The following is a 13,946-nucleotide window of genomic DNA, read 5'->3' as shown; positions in this document are numbered from 1 at the left end:
GTTATACCCTATAAGCACTTCGATTTTACTCGATACGAAGGGATCTAAATGTTGAAACAACTGGCTATGCTTATGGCGATGATAGGTGTATCGGCCTTATATTAGGTTTTATATTCGTACCTACCTAGGTACCTAATGTACGACGCATCAATTACTGTATTGTCGAATTGAAGAATCAGTGGCACATTGGAGCATATTCTTAAAATGATAGCAAGCAATAACACGGTGAAGTACTGTAGGTAGCCTAGTAATGTTATTCTTGAAGCGAATGCCAGACAAGCCCACAAGATAGCCGTGATCACCCGAGAACTTATATAACCTTGAAGATATAGAAAATTTCATTTTATAGAACTCGAAGTTCCCTTCCGCTCTTAACGCCAGCCAGCTCCGGGTCCCTAGAAAATTTTTGATAGATAGATGATACAGCTATACGTCGTTGCAACTCTTCCTTATTTTCGGTTGGCCTGTTATTACTTGTCTACTTGCCCTTACCCTTAGGTAAGGCCTCGTTCTCGCCGAGCTCCCTTACAAAGATCTTGGTACGACCCTCGCCGCTGTAGTCCTCCATACCCGTCTCGAAACCGGGACACACGCCGACGGCGAGATACCGCCCGTCGGAGCTGAAGGCAAGGGCTGCGACGCTGTCTGCGAACTTCTGGTACACCTTCATGCGGCGCTTGGCCTCGGCATCCCATAGGGCAACGGTGGCATCGCCGCCGCCGCTGGCAAAAGTGCTGCCGTGGACGGGGTGGAAGGCGAGCGAGTTGACGGGGTAAACGACGTCGGTGCTGCCGCCGTCGGCTTGGGGGTGCGCTGTGCGGTGGCATTTGAAGGCGTACTTGCGGGCTTGCGACTCGGCGCTCGCGTCGAACCATTCTACCGCCACGCGCCCCTCGATCGACGACGTCGCGTACCCAGCGTCTGAGGGCATGGCAGCTACGGCGCGCGTCAGAAATTTTAGAGACGACTCGCGCTGTTGCCATGGCTGCGGCGGTTCTCCGGATTGCGAGGCCAGCGCGCTGGAGAGGGCGGATAGGTCGTAGATGTGCACTAGTCGCGATGTCATGGCCACGATCACCTTGGACGGGCTGGCAGCCATGGCGTGCGGCTTTCCAGGGAGAGGGACGATTAAGGGGGAGAGGGAGGGGCTCGATGGGTCGTGGACGTGTAGGGTACTGTCCCAGGAGGCGGATAAGAGTAGAGCTGCTGCGAGTTAGTCTGACGACGACCTTCTGATGATTTATTTTCCCGAGCAGAGGAGCTTACAGTGTTCTTTGTTGTATACGACCCTCCGCACAGGCGCGGCATGCTTGCTTAAGGTAGTCTGCTCGCCGCTATCGAGGTCGATGCGCCGGACCTGCCAATCCATGCCGGCGCTGAAAGCCTCGTTGCCACCTCTCCCAAAGCACACGTCCAACACTGGCGCGCGGTTCTCAAACGTTCGCAGCAGGGCCCCGTGGCTTCCGTCATCGCCGCTCTGGAGCGTGTCGTATAGGTAGATGTTCTTGTCCCAGGAGGAAGCCAGCAGGCGCGACGGCGAATCTGGCGAGAAGGCGAGCGCCGAGATGGCGTCGTTGGGCGGTTGCGCGAGCTCGAACTGCGTTGCTGTTTTCGCGTTTGTTAGTTTAATTGCCGACCAAGCAGCTTGAGGATCGGTCCGATTTGAGTAGTAGGAGATAATTAGACAACGTACCTGGTGGTGCCATGATGCCTTGGGGAACTTTTACGCGGTGATATATGGAGAATGAAGCTCTCTAGGTTAGGTTACTGAATACCTACCGGTGATGAAATGCCAATCAAGAGTCGGCGAAGTAAATATCAATACTAGGTAGGTACCTATGTACCTACGTTAACTAGGACTTTACAGGGGTACGAATTACCCCAGTGATAAGACAAGCTTGGTTCCACTTTATAGTTACCCACTTTAATTTTCCCCGAAGCTCGTCAAAGTGGGATGGAGGGGCAATTGTAGCTTCCCTTTTTACCATCTTCAGCCTGCATTCCCGTCACCCATTTCTTCACTCTCCTACTCTCCTACCCTCCTCAGCCCCGTAATACTATAGATATAGGTACCTATTCTTTTGCACAAAAGCACAATATGCCCTTCGCACAACTTGTCTTAGGGAGTCCAGGCTCAGGAAAGAGCACTTATTGTGATGGCAGTAAGTTACCCTAACTAGCTCTTTTATGATTTCCTTATTGAGCAGCCAGGTTCTCTAACCGTCCACAGTGCACCAGTTCATGAGCGCCATAGGACGCGAATGCTCTGTTGTGAACTTAGATCCTGCCAACGACCACACGAGCTATCCCTGTGCCTTAGATATTCGCGACTTAATTACGCTCGAAGAGATCATGAATGATGACCAGCTTGGACCAAACGGCGGTATACTATACGCGTTTGAAGAGCTTGAGAACAACATGGAATGGCTCGAGAATGGACTGAAGGGGTTGGGAGAATCATATGTTCTTTTTGACTGTCCCGGCCAAGTTGAGCTATATACGCATCATAACTCACTTCGGAACATTTTCTTCAAGCTCCAAAAGTTGGGCTACCGAGTACGCACTTGAAGTACCCGTATTTTGCTAGATCCAAGCAACTAACAGACCGTAGCTTGTCGCCGTCCATCTTTCCGATAGCTTCTGCCTTACTCAACCTTCCCTTTACATATCCAACCTACTACTAACCCTTCGCGCCATGCTCCAGATGGACCTCCCTCACATAAACGTTCTTACTAAGATCGATAAAGTCTCGTCCTACGACCCGCTGCCCTTCAACCTCGATTACTACACCGAAGTACAAGACCTCTCATACCTGATGTCGGTCCTTGAAGAGGAATCGCCTGCAATGCGCAGTGATAAGTTCCGTAGACTAAATGAAGCTGTTGCCAACCTAGTGGAGAGCTTTGCTCTAGTTCGGTTCGAGGTTCTCGCTGTTGAGAATAAGAAGAGCATGACGCATCTTTTGCGGGTTATCGATAGGGCGGGTGGTTATGTTTTCGGCGGCGCGGAGGGCGCAAATGATTCCGTCTGGCAGGTTGCAATGCGCAACGAAGGATCGATGATGGAAGTCCAGGACATCCAAGAGAGATGGATTGACGCGAAAGATGTATATGATGCAGCGGAGGATAAGGAGTGGGAAGAGCAGCGCAGAGGAATGGAGGGCGACACGGGAACTACCACACCAGACCTGATCCCAGATGATGACGATGACGAATTCGACGGGATGCCGCCACCAACAGGTGATAGCGGGATTAAGGTAGTTCGCAAAAATCAGTGATGTTCTCTCAGCCGTCACTTAGTTCCCCCATCTCCACGTCGCTATCATCGTCTCCAACGTCCAGTAAGTCTGTCATGGCAATTTCACGTTGTGGTAGTTCGGATTCCCCGAACATATTACTAAAGGAATCTCTAGCCTTTTCCTTGTGGTCGTTCTCCGCCGCAAAAATGAGATTCCGAGCGCGACGGATAGCTTCTTCCTCCGCTTTACGCATAGTACCGCTTACGTGGACAACACGGAAGACGCATGGTTTCCCATTCTTAACCGGAATACTGCTCATGAAGGTGAGAGCGGCCCAGACAAGACGATATGATGATCGCGAAATACGCAAAATAAAGGTAGAGGTGGCGTGAGAGAAGTATTTAACTAGTAACGCCAACGTGAGCTGTGTAATAGTCGCGACGAGTTCACACTACTGACTCACCTCCTAAGTTTCCGCCTTCGATAAGCCCCGAGCCGTAGTCGCCAAACAAACTGGCGACCTCGGCACGTATGCCCCTAAGGAGACCTGCGGCGTTGAGCTGGTCGGTCGTAGGCTGGTTGATAAGTACAACATCAGGGAGATCAGATCGACTGCCAAGTTCATTCGGGTAGAGGATATTCACTAGGAGGTAACGCTCCTTGATTCGGACCATTGTTTCTTAAGGAGCCATCCACTTTCAGTCGGGGCTCTCAGAATTGCCTGGTGTTATAGGAGCACAAGTGCAGTCAGGATACGCTTCAACACGTGATAATCGCGTGTGCGGAAAAGATAAGTGAAGATTCGGGTCGAGAAGCTACGAAATAGGTAAAATTTCCGTTGTTGGGCGAAGCTTTATCTTATCGGAGTTGTGTGGGGGGACTTTAAGCTTTTAATGCCATTGATGGTACGGTGCGACGGGAATACTTTACAATCTCCACTGTATGACATAATCCATGAAATAATGCCTGTTATTAATGTACCGTATTACCTGTGGAAGTCACAGACTCATATGGAGGTAGGTACCAATTATGTATATGCTAAGATTTTATTTAGAAACCAGCTTATAAATCTATAATTGTACTATGTTTTATAAACTTTCAAAATCATTCCAAGCTTTTGCTTATCTCAATGGCAGACGAGCTGTTTAACTGAATGCCCCGCATTTGCACTGTACCAATCAATGATGCTTCTCTCTCATACACAATACAGGTCCAAGATTCACTTACACCAAGATTCTTCATTTTATATAACTCAATTCAACAGCTATTCGAACACACTCGAATATTCCCCTAATCTATAATTGGATTCACATCCTAATCGAATTTCACAATTATCGAATCAGATCACTGAAACTATGTCTAATGCTACCTTAAGGGTTGCATTACTCATCGTCTCTACGACGGCAGCTAGGGATCCATCAACCGATGCTTCTCAGGCAGCCTTAAGCAGCGTCCTTGAAGAGGAAGGCGATGGGCGTTGGGAGCTTGTCGATACCAAGATTGTTCCCGATGTTGCCACTCAGATTCAACAACAGCTTATGCTATGGACGGATGTGGCCGCCGAGACTTTTAATCTCATACTTACTACTGGCGGAACGGGCTTTGCGGTGGCGGACAATACACCAGAGGTAAATTACATAAGTCCAGTGTATTATATACTCAAGAAATGTAGCAGTTTGGCTGACTGAACCCAGGCTGTTTCGGCCCTGATTCATAAACCCGCGCCTGGACTTGTTCATGGCATGTTGGCGGCTTCTTTAAACGTCACTCCATGTTAGTATACAAGCCCTGTGACATATTATAAGATCATCGACTGATCATATAAGTTGCCATGATGTCTCGTCCGGTTGCAGGCGTCAGGAACCGATCAATCATCATAACCCTTCCGGGATCTCCAAAAGGAGCCCGAGAAAATCTACAGGCAGTTTTAAAGACGCTACCACACGCTTGTCTGCAGGCTGCAGGAATGGATTCTAGATCATTACACGTAGGTGGAACCAAGAAGCTCGAAGCAGAGGCCGGCATAAAATCCAGTGGAGGTCATTCACATTCTCACGATCATCATCGTCATGACCACGGGAATAACCATCCGCCTAGTCATAGTCATGGACACGGCCATAGCCACGGCCATAGCCACGGCCATGGTCACTTAGTTAGGCATACGGCACCCAGCACGAATCCACTGTCCAACGATCCTAGCCTAGGCCCTAGCCGTAGGAACAGAGAATCCCCCTATCCGATGCTTTCGGTTAACAATGCCCTCAGCAAAATTAAGGACCACACACCATTGCCAGAAGTAGTCACGTTGAAGGTCGACAGATCGCTGCCTGGTCATGTATTAGCTGAAGATGTGCAAGCGAGGGAAAACGTCCCTGCTTTCAGAGCCAGTATTGTTGACGGTTATGCAGTAGTTGTACCTAGGGATGGGAATTTGAGAGGCGTTTTCCCCGTCGTCTCTGTGTCTCATGCCTCTCCAGGAGAAGTTGAGCCATTGAAGGAAGGAGAAATTACTAGAATAACCACCGGGGCACCACTCCCTCCAGGGGCTACTTCCGTTATTATGGTAGAGGATACAATTCTGAAGACCATGACTGACGATGGCAAGGAAGAGAAAGAGGTAGAGATCCTAGCTGATAATGTGCAAAAGGGGGAGAACATTCGAGAGGTTGGTAGCGATATTAAGACAGGAACCATCATTCTCAGCAAGGGCGAGCAGATCTCGGCAGTTGGTGGCGAAATAGGTCTCCTTGCTGCTGTCGGCGTTGCCGAAGTGAAGGCTTACCGTAAGCCGGTCATAGGGGTATTATCCACTGGAGACGAAATCGTCCAGCACGATCGGCCTGGCGATTTACGGCTGGGAGAAGTACGTGATACCAACCGGATCACTTTGATGACCGCCGCGAAGGAGTGTGGGTACGAGGTTGTTGACCTAGGGATAACGGCAGATAAACCTAGTACCCTGGAAGAGACACTAAGAGACGCATTACGGCGCGTTGATTTCATCATTACTACAGGAGGAGTCTCAATGGGCGAGCTCGACTTGTTGAAGCCAACAATCGAGAGATCACTAGGCGGGACAATCCATTTTGGCCGCGTCGCAATGAAACCGGGCAAACCAACGACATTTGCTACCGTTCCCGTAAAGGACAACGCTGGCGAGCGAGTCACAAAGGTCATATTTTCTCTACCTGGCAACCCAGCCTCTGCCATCGTCACATTCCATCTCTTCGTCCTACCTTCTCTCCACCAGATGTCGGGTATCTCACCGGCCGGCTTAACGAGGGTCCCCGTAACACTCGTACACGACTTTGTTTTGGACAAGACACGGCCCGAGTACCACCGCGCAATCGTCTCGGTGGGCAAAGACGGAAATCTGCTTGCTGCCAGCACGGGAGGCCAACGAAGTTCTAAGGTTGGGAGTCTTAGAGGCGCCAATTGCTTATTGTGCATGCCAAGCGGCAAGGGGCCTCTTAAGAAAGGATCGAAGGTTGATGCGCTTCTGATGGGCGGCATTCGGAGCGAATTATGAATTATACTCTCTGTTGATATACCAACTGCGGCACAAACCTCAATGCGGATGAGAAGCAGCATTATCTACCTACCTATGATAATGTACGTCCGGATTGCCTATACAATTTTTCTATTATTAGGTACCTTATATATCACTTACAATTCGCCTAACGCTGTCTATCGCAATCACCTAGGTTAGAAGGCTAGAACATAACCCCGTACGCAAGTGGGTTTATCTACAATCGTGTTTGATTAGGGCTGCCCCCATTCGTAGCCCCATCGTCGCCCCATCTTACGAATTTTAGTCCGATAATTAAATACAACAACGCGAAATTCCCAACAGCCGGAGATTCGTATCTCACACGGTTCCATCATCATCATACGGGCTTGTGGTTTAGTGGTATAATACTCCCTTAGCATGTGTGTGATTTTGAGATCATATGTACAACTTGGGAGTGGTCCGGGGTTCGATTCCCCGCGAGTCCATCTTTAGAGGTTAGATTCCTCTTGTACCTTATATTTTTCTTCATTTTTATTCTAGAATTTCCTAACCTAGGTGCTGTTGGCTTTCCCTTCTCGCGAGGTTAGGTTTTTTTCTTCTTTTGTTTTCTTTTTCTGTTTTCTTCTTCTCTCACGTCTTGCTCCCCTTTTTTAACCTTGACCTTGGTCCTTTTTATCTCTCTTTCATTTAATGGGTAAGTTGATGTCGAATCATAACTCGAATTACTGTATCACAATTGAATGGAAAAAAAAATTTCATGTCGCTATAAAATAGCAATGCCTCTGTCTGATCAACCAAGAACAACCCTTAGTGTTATAAAAGAAAGAAAATGCTCCAATTGATATTAACAGAATTATCGCTAAATCATATACCTTGTTACTCCAAATTCGATTAATGCGGTCGTCAAATATCCAATCTATCGACGTATGATCATAATATCATTACCTTGTGTGTAGTAGTCCTGACCCTCTTTCTATCCCAACTTAACCTTGGTATGCCAAATATCAGAAAAAAATATGCCAATCTATATACCCAATACCCTCATAAACTCGTATCGATGCAAGTAGAAAAAAAGAGATCATATGCGCATCTGACTCCTTCGCGGAAATGATGATATTCGAAATGCATTACTCCGATATGGCAGGACATATTCCAGCTTCCTCATTTCGCAAACCCGGTCGGCTTTTACTCACCATCGTATTATTAACCACAATATTAGGTATGTGCTTCCTTGGTACCCAGAGGAGCTGTATAATACCAATTACCGCAACGCCAGAGCAGCTAAACCAAGCAGCCGCGGAACCGCCAGCGCTGTAGATGATACCTACTAGTGGCGGAGATACAGTTCGAGCTAAACAACAAGCAGACATAGCTAACCCGTTGACCTTCCCAAGCACTAGTGGGGACGGTGTAGCATCTTTCAACATGATGAGAGCGCAGGGAATAACAATGATACCGAAGAGGCTTTGTAGGATCATGGAGAAATAAATTCCAGGGGATACGAGGGAGGGAGGTAAAGCAGATAAAAAAGGCATGACCACGTATGCTAGAGGATAGAAAACGATGTTGATGAGAAACGACTTCCATACTCCGACCTTGTCTACAAAAATCGGGAATATGAACCCCTGGATGAGCAGACCGAGGATCCCATTAACCGACAAGTAGATCCCTACGTCGTGGACGGTGTACCCCAAGCCACCAATCAAATCAAGTTGGCCTGGAGCGGCCGCTGGCCTATCCAAGAGGTGTGTAGGTAGAAGGGTGCTGAATGCCATCTGATGGTATGAAACCAGGACGAGCGCGATGGTTACCATTATGATAGTGAAATTGAAGGCCCGGCCATTAAACACCGAGTTCTGCTTCGGGGAGCTAGGAAGGAGTTTGATCGAACGCACGGTCCCAAAAGACGATCTCCTCAGGTCGAAGTTCTGCTCGACTGGCACTGGAAGACTTTCCTCGATAAATACCGGTCTATCGCTTGCGGCGTACGGGTGACTCTGAGCAGACGATCTTCGATCCTTGGGACGTTGATGGAGCGGAGTACGCTCATCGACGATATCGTCATCCTCCTCGAAGACGGTCGCAGCAGTGGCCTTTCCGTGTCGCGGGTTAGTTTCCTCGAGGAAAAGTATTCCCTGTATAATAGCCAAGACGATGACAATGACCGACACGAGGTTTGGCAGTAGATAAGGATACTTTCCGAAGACGCCATCGGCGGGAAATAGTGAAGGATAGAATATCGCCGGTTGGGCTAGAAATCCTCCCATGGCGGATCCTATAATACCGCCCAGGGTCCAGACGAAAGGCTGAGTGGCGTAAGCTTTTGGCTCGTGCTCCGGATTCTTGACCATTTCCGCAACCATCGTTTGCATCACCTGCAGTCGGTGTGAGTAAGTACCTGATTATTCAAGTCACGATGGGAAAATTGCTACTATAGACAGACGCATTCATCTAATTGAATAAGACGAGGAGGAGGAAGAAAAAAAAAAGGAAAAAAAAAAGCATCACTTACGGCAACATTACCATTCAAAGCCCCGCCGATAAACCTAGCCAATAGCGCCACCCAGTACTCGGTGGCCAGACCGAAGATGAGGCTCGAAATGGCCACGCCGCCGAGCCCGAAGAGCACGACCGGCTTCCGCCCGTACTTGTCCGAGAGGGCGCCCCAGCCGATGGCGGTCAGGGCCTCGGCGACGGCGTACGCCGAGACCAGGAGACCGGCGTAGAAGGACGCGTCGGTGTCGTCGCCGCCGTGCAGGTCCTGGACCATCACGTACGTGTACGCGAGGATGGAGTTGAACGCGATTGGCTCCGAGAAGCGGCATATTGCTGTTGGGTTGCGAGGGGTCAGGATGGGAGTCGGATGCTTGAAGGGTTGGATTGGATTGGAATGGAATGGATTGGATTGGATTGTTGGATAGGTAGGTAGGTAAGTAGGTAGGTTGGGTTACGCACCAAGGATAGTGAGTTGCTTGGTAGGAAAGGCATGTGAAGACGAATCCTGCGCCCTATCCGAAGTCATGGTTTGTTTAGTCTAGTCCAATCTAGACTCTTTTTCTTACTTTGCTCGCTTGCTCGCTTGCTTGCTTGTTGCTAGCTACGATGGACGGTATCCAATTAAACACCAAGACTCGGCTCAGCTCAGCTCTGGTCTAAACCCTCCGAGGGGATTTTCTTCTGCTACCTCTCTAGTACCTAGATCCTGTCGTTAGAGAAGATTGCTGATCGCACCCAGCTTGAAGAAGGTAGCTCAGGAGGTATGTATGTCCATGTGTGTGTATGTGCGTGCGTGTTTTGTTTCCGCTGCTTGTGCGGGGAAGGGTGGATGGCGCTTGCGAGGTCGGCCTGAGGGGACCGCTTCGTCGATCACTGACTGATTCTTTGGAGTTTACTCGGCAGAACATCCTTGCAATATATCTGGCTGCTATAAATTGGATGTGAGCATACTGTATCACGTTGATGAGAGATGATGGTGTGGACCTTATCAAGTTGAGTAGTGAGTAAATACCCAGATGTGATAGTGAGAAGCTCAAGTTATACTCGGATGAGTATAAGTTCATAGTTAACTAGTTATACGAGATCATAACTATTGATAAATGAGTTTTAGGCCCGTGCACTCCTTCCCGTCAGCTACCCCTTTTATTTTCAGTAGCCCACGTATTAGTAGTATACCTGTTATGAACTTCACTTTTCGCATCAAGTCTTTTGTGTATGTGTGTGAGATATAATACAATGTCATGAATGAAGCTATATACTTAAGAGGTAGCGTATACATAATACCCAGGCCAAATGGGTAACCCAGTTATCACCCCTATCTTTTACATCAATATTCATACAGCTGCGACTCATCAGCCAGGTTAAGTAGAAAACAACCAGTGTGAGAAAGTCGCGTAAATCATATGCCGCCAGTAATACCACGACCAGATCTTATTATACAGAATATTAAAACATGTGGTTTCGAGGTCACAACAGGTGGTGCCATACCTTCTACCCACACCCCCTTTTCCGGGTATCGTTGGACTTATCATTGGACAAGCGGACCAATGACAATATCCTTAACAGGACTAAAGACAGTCTTAACATCAACATTATCCCTATAACAATTTCATAGTTAGCTTTTTCTTCTCCTGTTTAACGTAGAACTTTCTTAACCTAGCAGGTTAGTTATACACAACTAAAGCGGTATGTCTTACCAATTATCGTCCCTACCGAAACTGTCCAAATGATCGAGATACGCTTTCCCATTCGCACTATCGCCAAACCGCACAAAGTGGAACGAGATGTGGTTTTTATCCAATTTCCGCTCCTGGAGCACCTTGTTTAGCCGCCCTATCGGCCGTTCGACGCGGTAGGCGACCTCTTGGTCGTCGCCCCAGTCGCCGTCCGTAAAAACGTATATGCTCGTCGGCTTCTTCGCGAAGAAGTTGAAGTTCATGCCTAACTTCCGGATCGGCAAGTAAGGGATGAGCACGCTGTCGACGAGCTGCCCGAACCCGAGCTCGATGAGTCCGGGCTCGCGGCGGTAGCTGTGGTGCGCCACTATGTCGGCCAGCTTTTTGATTCGCCGCCTGCGATGGAGGCGCTTTGGGTCGGATGCGAAGGAAAACTCTACGTCGTGGCCTTCTAATTCCCTGGCTAGATAAAGAAGCGCGAGGGATGTCTTCTCGACCGACTGCGCGTGCTTCTCCATGGTTGTGGAGTCGTCGAAGAAGAGGATGTGGTGTCGGCCGGGCACGTTGCTCTTGAGGTCATCTACAAGCTCGTGGATCTCTATATCGATAGCGTCTCGAGATTTTCTTGCACTCAGGCCAGAGGTAGATTGTAATTTTGCGATGTGCTCCCCTAGTGCTGTGAGACATAGACCTCGTTCGTGCTCCATCGGCAATATATCTGGAGGTGGTGGATCAAGTGGTGGGCGTTGACCTTGGTCGTTTGGGATGTCAAAAATCTCATTGAACAGAGTCTTCAGCTGCTTGGCATTGTAGCGGTTATTGGCGTTAGGTAGCAGCATGTGCTTCTCAATCATGTCGATGACACGGGGCGTGATACTATCTCCGACGGATTGACAATGATCGCGAATGCTTGCATGCATCTCATCGACTACAGGCAAGCGGCCTACACCGTCGTGGAAACAAGCCTCATAATCACTTCCGCGGAATGCTTTGATGGTCTGGTGATAGTCTCTCCGTTGCTCGTTGTACTTGGCTTTCTCCCTGGGGCCCCCCTTGACCCATGCGCAAGCATCACTCAAGACAGCACCAAAGGAGAATATGTCTGCTTTGGTGTTAATCATGTTTGGAGCGTTCTCCTGATAGGAGGACGTATGACCGCATTCAGGTGAACCTATCCCTTGTTAGGATATGAAGATAGAGCGTGGTCCGAGGAGGACGTACTGTATAGTTGGTTCCCAAGGTTATCCAGACCCATTGCCTCACTGCTGTTTGCCTTGGAAGTTCTGACATGGGTGAATAGTCCGAAATCCGCAATCTTGGGGATGAAGTCATAGCGCGACCCTGAGCGACCCTTGAAGAGCAAGATATTATCGGGTTTGATATCTTCGTGAATCCTAGAGAGATCATGTCAATTACTCGATATAAACTTCATTCAATATACGTCAAGGGAGTAATACCCATTGACACCATCTTCGTCAACGTTCATCATCAAGTGATGGATGCGGCCCAGTCCCTCAAGGCATTGTGGTATTAAGCTCTTCCAGAACTCTTCAATCTCGGTACCTGTTGGGGCACGTTCCCTAAACAGAGCCGCCAGGTCTCCTCTATCAGCATGCTCGAGTATGATGTTGTATGTGCCATTTAGCTGGAAAGATCCATAATAGGCAATGATGTTCGAAGAGGGTGAGGTTTTAAGCATTCGCAGCGCTTTGACTTCGTTGATATACAGCTTCTCGAACTTATGACTATGATACGTCTTCAGTACGAATATGTCCTGATTGGGCCGACCGTGTTGATCCTAGATTGAAACGGAATGAAAGGTAAGTTATGTGAAGTGTGATAAATTTGAGGGACTGTTATTGGTAAATACCCTTGGCGCAAGTGAATTGCACGAATCGTCAATCTTTATCATCTGGACGACCGCTGCGTCTCCTTGGGAGATTTGAGACACCTTTTCGATAGGCAACACGGTGTTATCGTCGAGACAATTATCATCCAATTGAGCATCGCTAAAAATAAAGGGGAAGAAGGTCCATTGATGTTTAGAGACTTTCTCAAATAACCTAGCATAAATGGGACCTGTTGGCCATTCCATTGGGTGTTGCTTCAATGGTAACTTGGCATCATTTAGGTTATGCCTGGTAAACTCTTGTAAGTGGCTAACAGCGTCGCAGTATACGAGAATCGAGAAGATGCGGATATAATGGTTGCGTATATTTTCGATATTGAAAGTAAGGTTGCCCCTGAACGCCTTTAGGGCAGTGTTTACTCGAGCTTTGGTCCAGTAGTCACGTATGACCTCGAAAGGAATGAAGCTGGTATCGTTGTCGAAGGCATCCAATCCGACGAAGCGTCTTTTCTTTCTGTCTATATGCTCGCAGAAATCCTTAAATGGCGCCAGGTCTAGGTAAGGCTCGTTACTGTTACCGGTAACACCTTTTGTTACGTTCTTCCGGGCGCCGTGGCTCTTCTTACCTCGCGCCATGGATATACCTGGTTTCTATAAGGGGGGACAAGGTGACGGCGGCCGTGGGGGAATTATTGGAGTAACTACTTAATACAATTCTGCTGATATGGTAAATTAAGTGCATAGAGGGTTCGGCAGAAACTACACGAGATGAATGAAGAGAGTACTAGTTGAAATATAAGAAATTTATAGGAGAGTAGGACGGGCATTACAATACATGTCAGTCGCCGAATATAGGATGCAAACACCGGTAGACCATTACCGACAGGCATACAGCTAGGCAACAGGTCATAGTCCCTCGCTCTACTTCTTGGAGGGCCTACCTAGCTCTAGAGGCACGCCTTTTGCCAAAGGTACGATGGGTCTAACGTAGATCTCCTAACACTAGATAGCCGTCGCCTAACAGGGCTATGTTTCGGGGGGGGGGTTTTCTTTTTCTTTTTTTTTTTTTTTTTTTTTTTTTATTCAGCAAGGGGCCGAAACAAAGTGAAATTTGATACGTGTAAATAAAAAAGAGGAACGGAAGCCCCCCCAAGAAAAACAATTTTTAGAAATTGG

The 13,946-nt window shown here is 48.2% G+C and overlaps 6 protein-coding genes and 1 non-coding gene across 7 annotated transcripts; 3 read left to right on the top strand and 4 right to left on the bottom strand.

The window, feature by feature from the left end:
- F4813DRAFT_267279 (mitotic checkpoint protein BUB3) lies at positions 1-2,212 on the bottom strand. The gene is made up of 3 exons (XM_049240335.1): positions 1,694-2,212; positions 1,267-1,605; positions 1-1,203 (listed from the first exon to the last, which is right to left on the bottom strand). The coding sequence occupies exons 1-3, from the start codon at positions 1,704-1,706 to the stop codon at positions 479-481; spliced, it is 1,077 nt and encodes a 358-aa protein (XP_049102864.1). The 5' UTR covers positions 1,707-2,212; the 3' UTR covers positions 1-478.
- F4813DRAFT_379072 (uncharacterized protein) lies at positions 2,099-3,277 on the top strand (the record flags this gene model as incomplete). Its single annotated transcript, XM_049245405.1, has 3 exons — positions 2,099-2,162; positions 2,231-2,556; positions 2,612-3,277. 3 exons carry the CDS (start codon positions 2,099-2,101, stop codon positions 3,275-3,277), a joined length of 1,056 nt encoding a protein of 351 aa, XP_049102863.1.
- A 343-nt stretch (positions 3,278-3,620) lies between these two features.
- On the bottom strand, positions 3,621-4,301 carry F4813DRAFT_348721 (uncharacterized protein). Its single transcript, XM_049242111.1, has 2 exons — positions 3,698-4,301; positions 3,621-3,643 (listed from the first exon to the last, which is right to left on the bottom strand). Exons 1-2 carry the CDS (start codon positions 3,910-3,912, stop codon positions 3,640-3,642), a joined length of 219 nt encoding a protein of 72 aa, XP_049102862.1. The 5' UTR covers positions 3,913-4,301; the 3' UTR covers positions 3,621-3,639.
- A 153-nt stretch (positions 4,302-4,454) lies between these two features.
- Positions 4,455-7,322, top strand: F4813DRAFT_267299 (uncharacterized protein). The gene is made up of 3 exons (XM_049240336.1): positions 4,455-4,866; positions 4,933-5,011; positions 5,065-7,322. The coding sequence occupies exons 1-3, from the start codon at positions 4,594-4,596 to the stop codon at positions 6,765-6,767; spliced, it is 2,055 nt and encodes a 684-aa protein (XP_049102861.1). The 5' UTR covers positions 4,455-4,593; the 3' UTR covers positions 6,768-7,322.
- On the top strand, positions 7,132-7,234 carry F4813DRAFT_t34. Its single transcript has one exon. It is a non-coding gene; the product is annotated as a tRNA-Ala (tRNA).
- On the bottom strand, positions 7,322-9,854 carry F4813DRAFT_267274 (MFS general substrate transporter). Its single transcript, XM_049240334.1, has 3 exons — positions 9,705-9,854; positions 9,262-9,578; positions 7,322-9,124 (listed from the first exon to the last, which is right to left on the bottom strand). The coding sequence occupies exons 1-3, from the start codon at positions 9,769-9,771 to the stop codon at positions 7,877-7,879; spliced, it is 1,632 nt and encodes a 543-aa protein (XP_049102860.1). The 5' UTR covers positions 9,772-9,854; the 3' UTR covers positions 7,322-7,876.
- Positions 9,855-10,466: 612 nt separating this feature from the next.
- F4813DRAFT_348714 (kinase-like domain-containing protein) lies at positions 10,467-13,586 on the bottom strand. Its single transcript, XM_049242110.1, has 5 exons — positions 12,792-13,586; positions 12,379-12,719; positions 12,143-12,315; positions 10,943-12,092; positions 10,467-10,843 (listed from the first exon to the last, which is right to left on the bottom strand). The coding sequence occupies exons 1-5, from the start codon at positions 13,404-13,406 to the stop codon at positions 10,774-10,776; spliced, it is 2,349 nt and encodes a 782-aa protein (XP_049102859.1). The 5' UTR covers positions 13,407-13,586; the 3' UTR covers positions 10,467-10,773.
- Between the last annotated feature and the right edge of the window lie 360 nt (positions 13,587-13,946).

Source organism: Daldinia decipiens (genome assembly GCF_022478715.1).
Source record: "Daldinia decipiens strain CBS 113046 unplaced genomic scaffold F4813scaffold_5, whole genome shotgun sequence".
NCBI lineage: Eukaryota > Fungi > Ascomycota > Sordariomycetes > Xylariales > Hypoxylaceae > Daldinia > Daldinia decipiens.
Note: the sequence above shows the minus strand (reverse complement) of the source record. Positions and strands in the feature narration are given on the sequence as shown.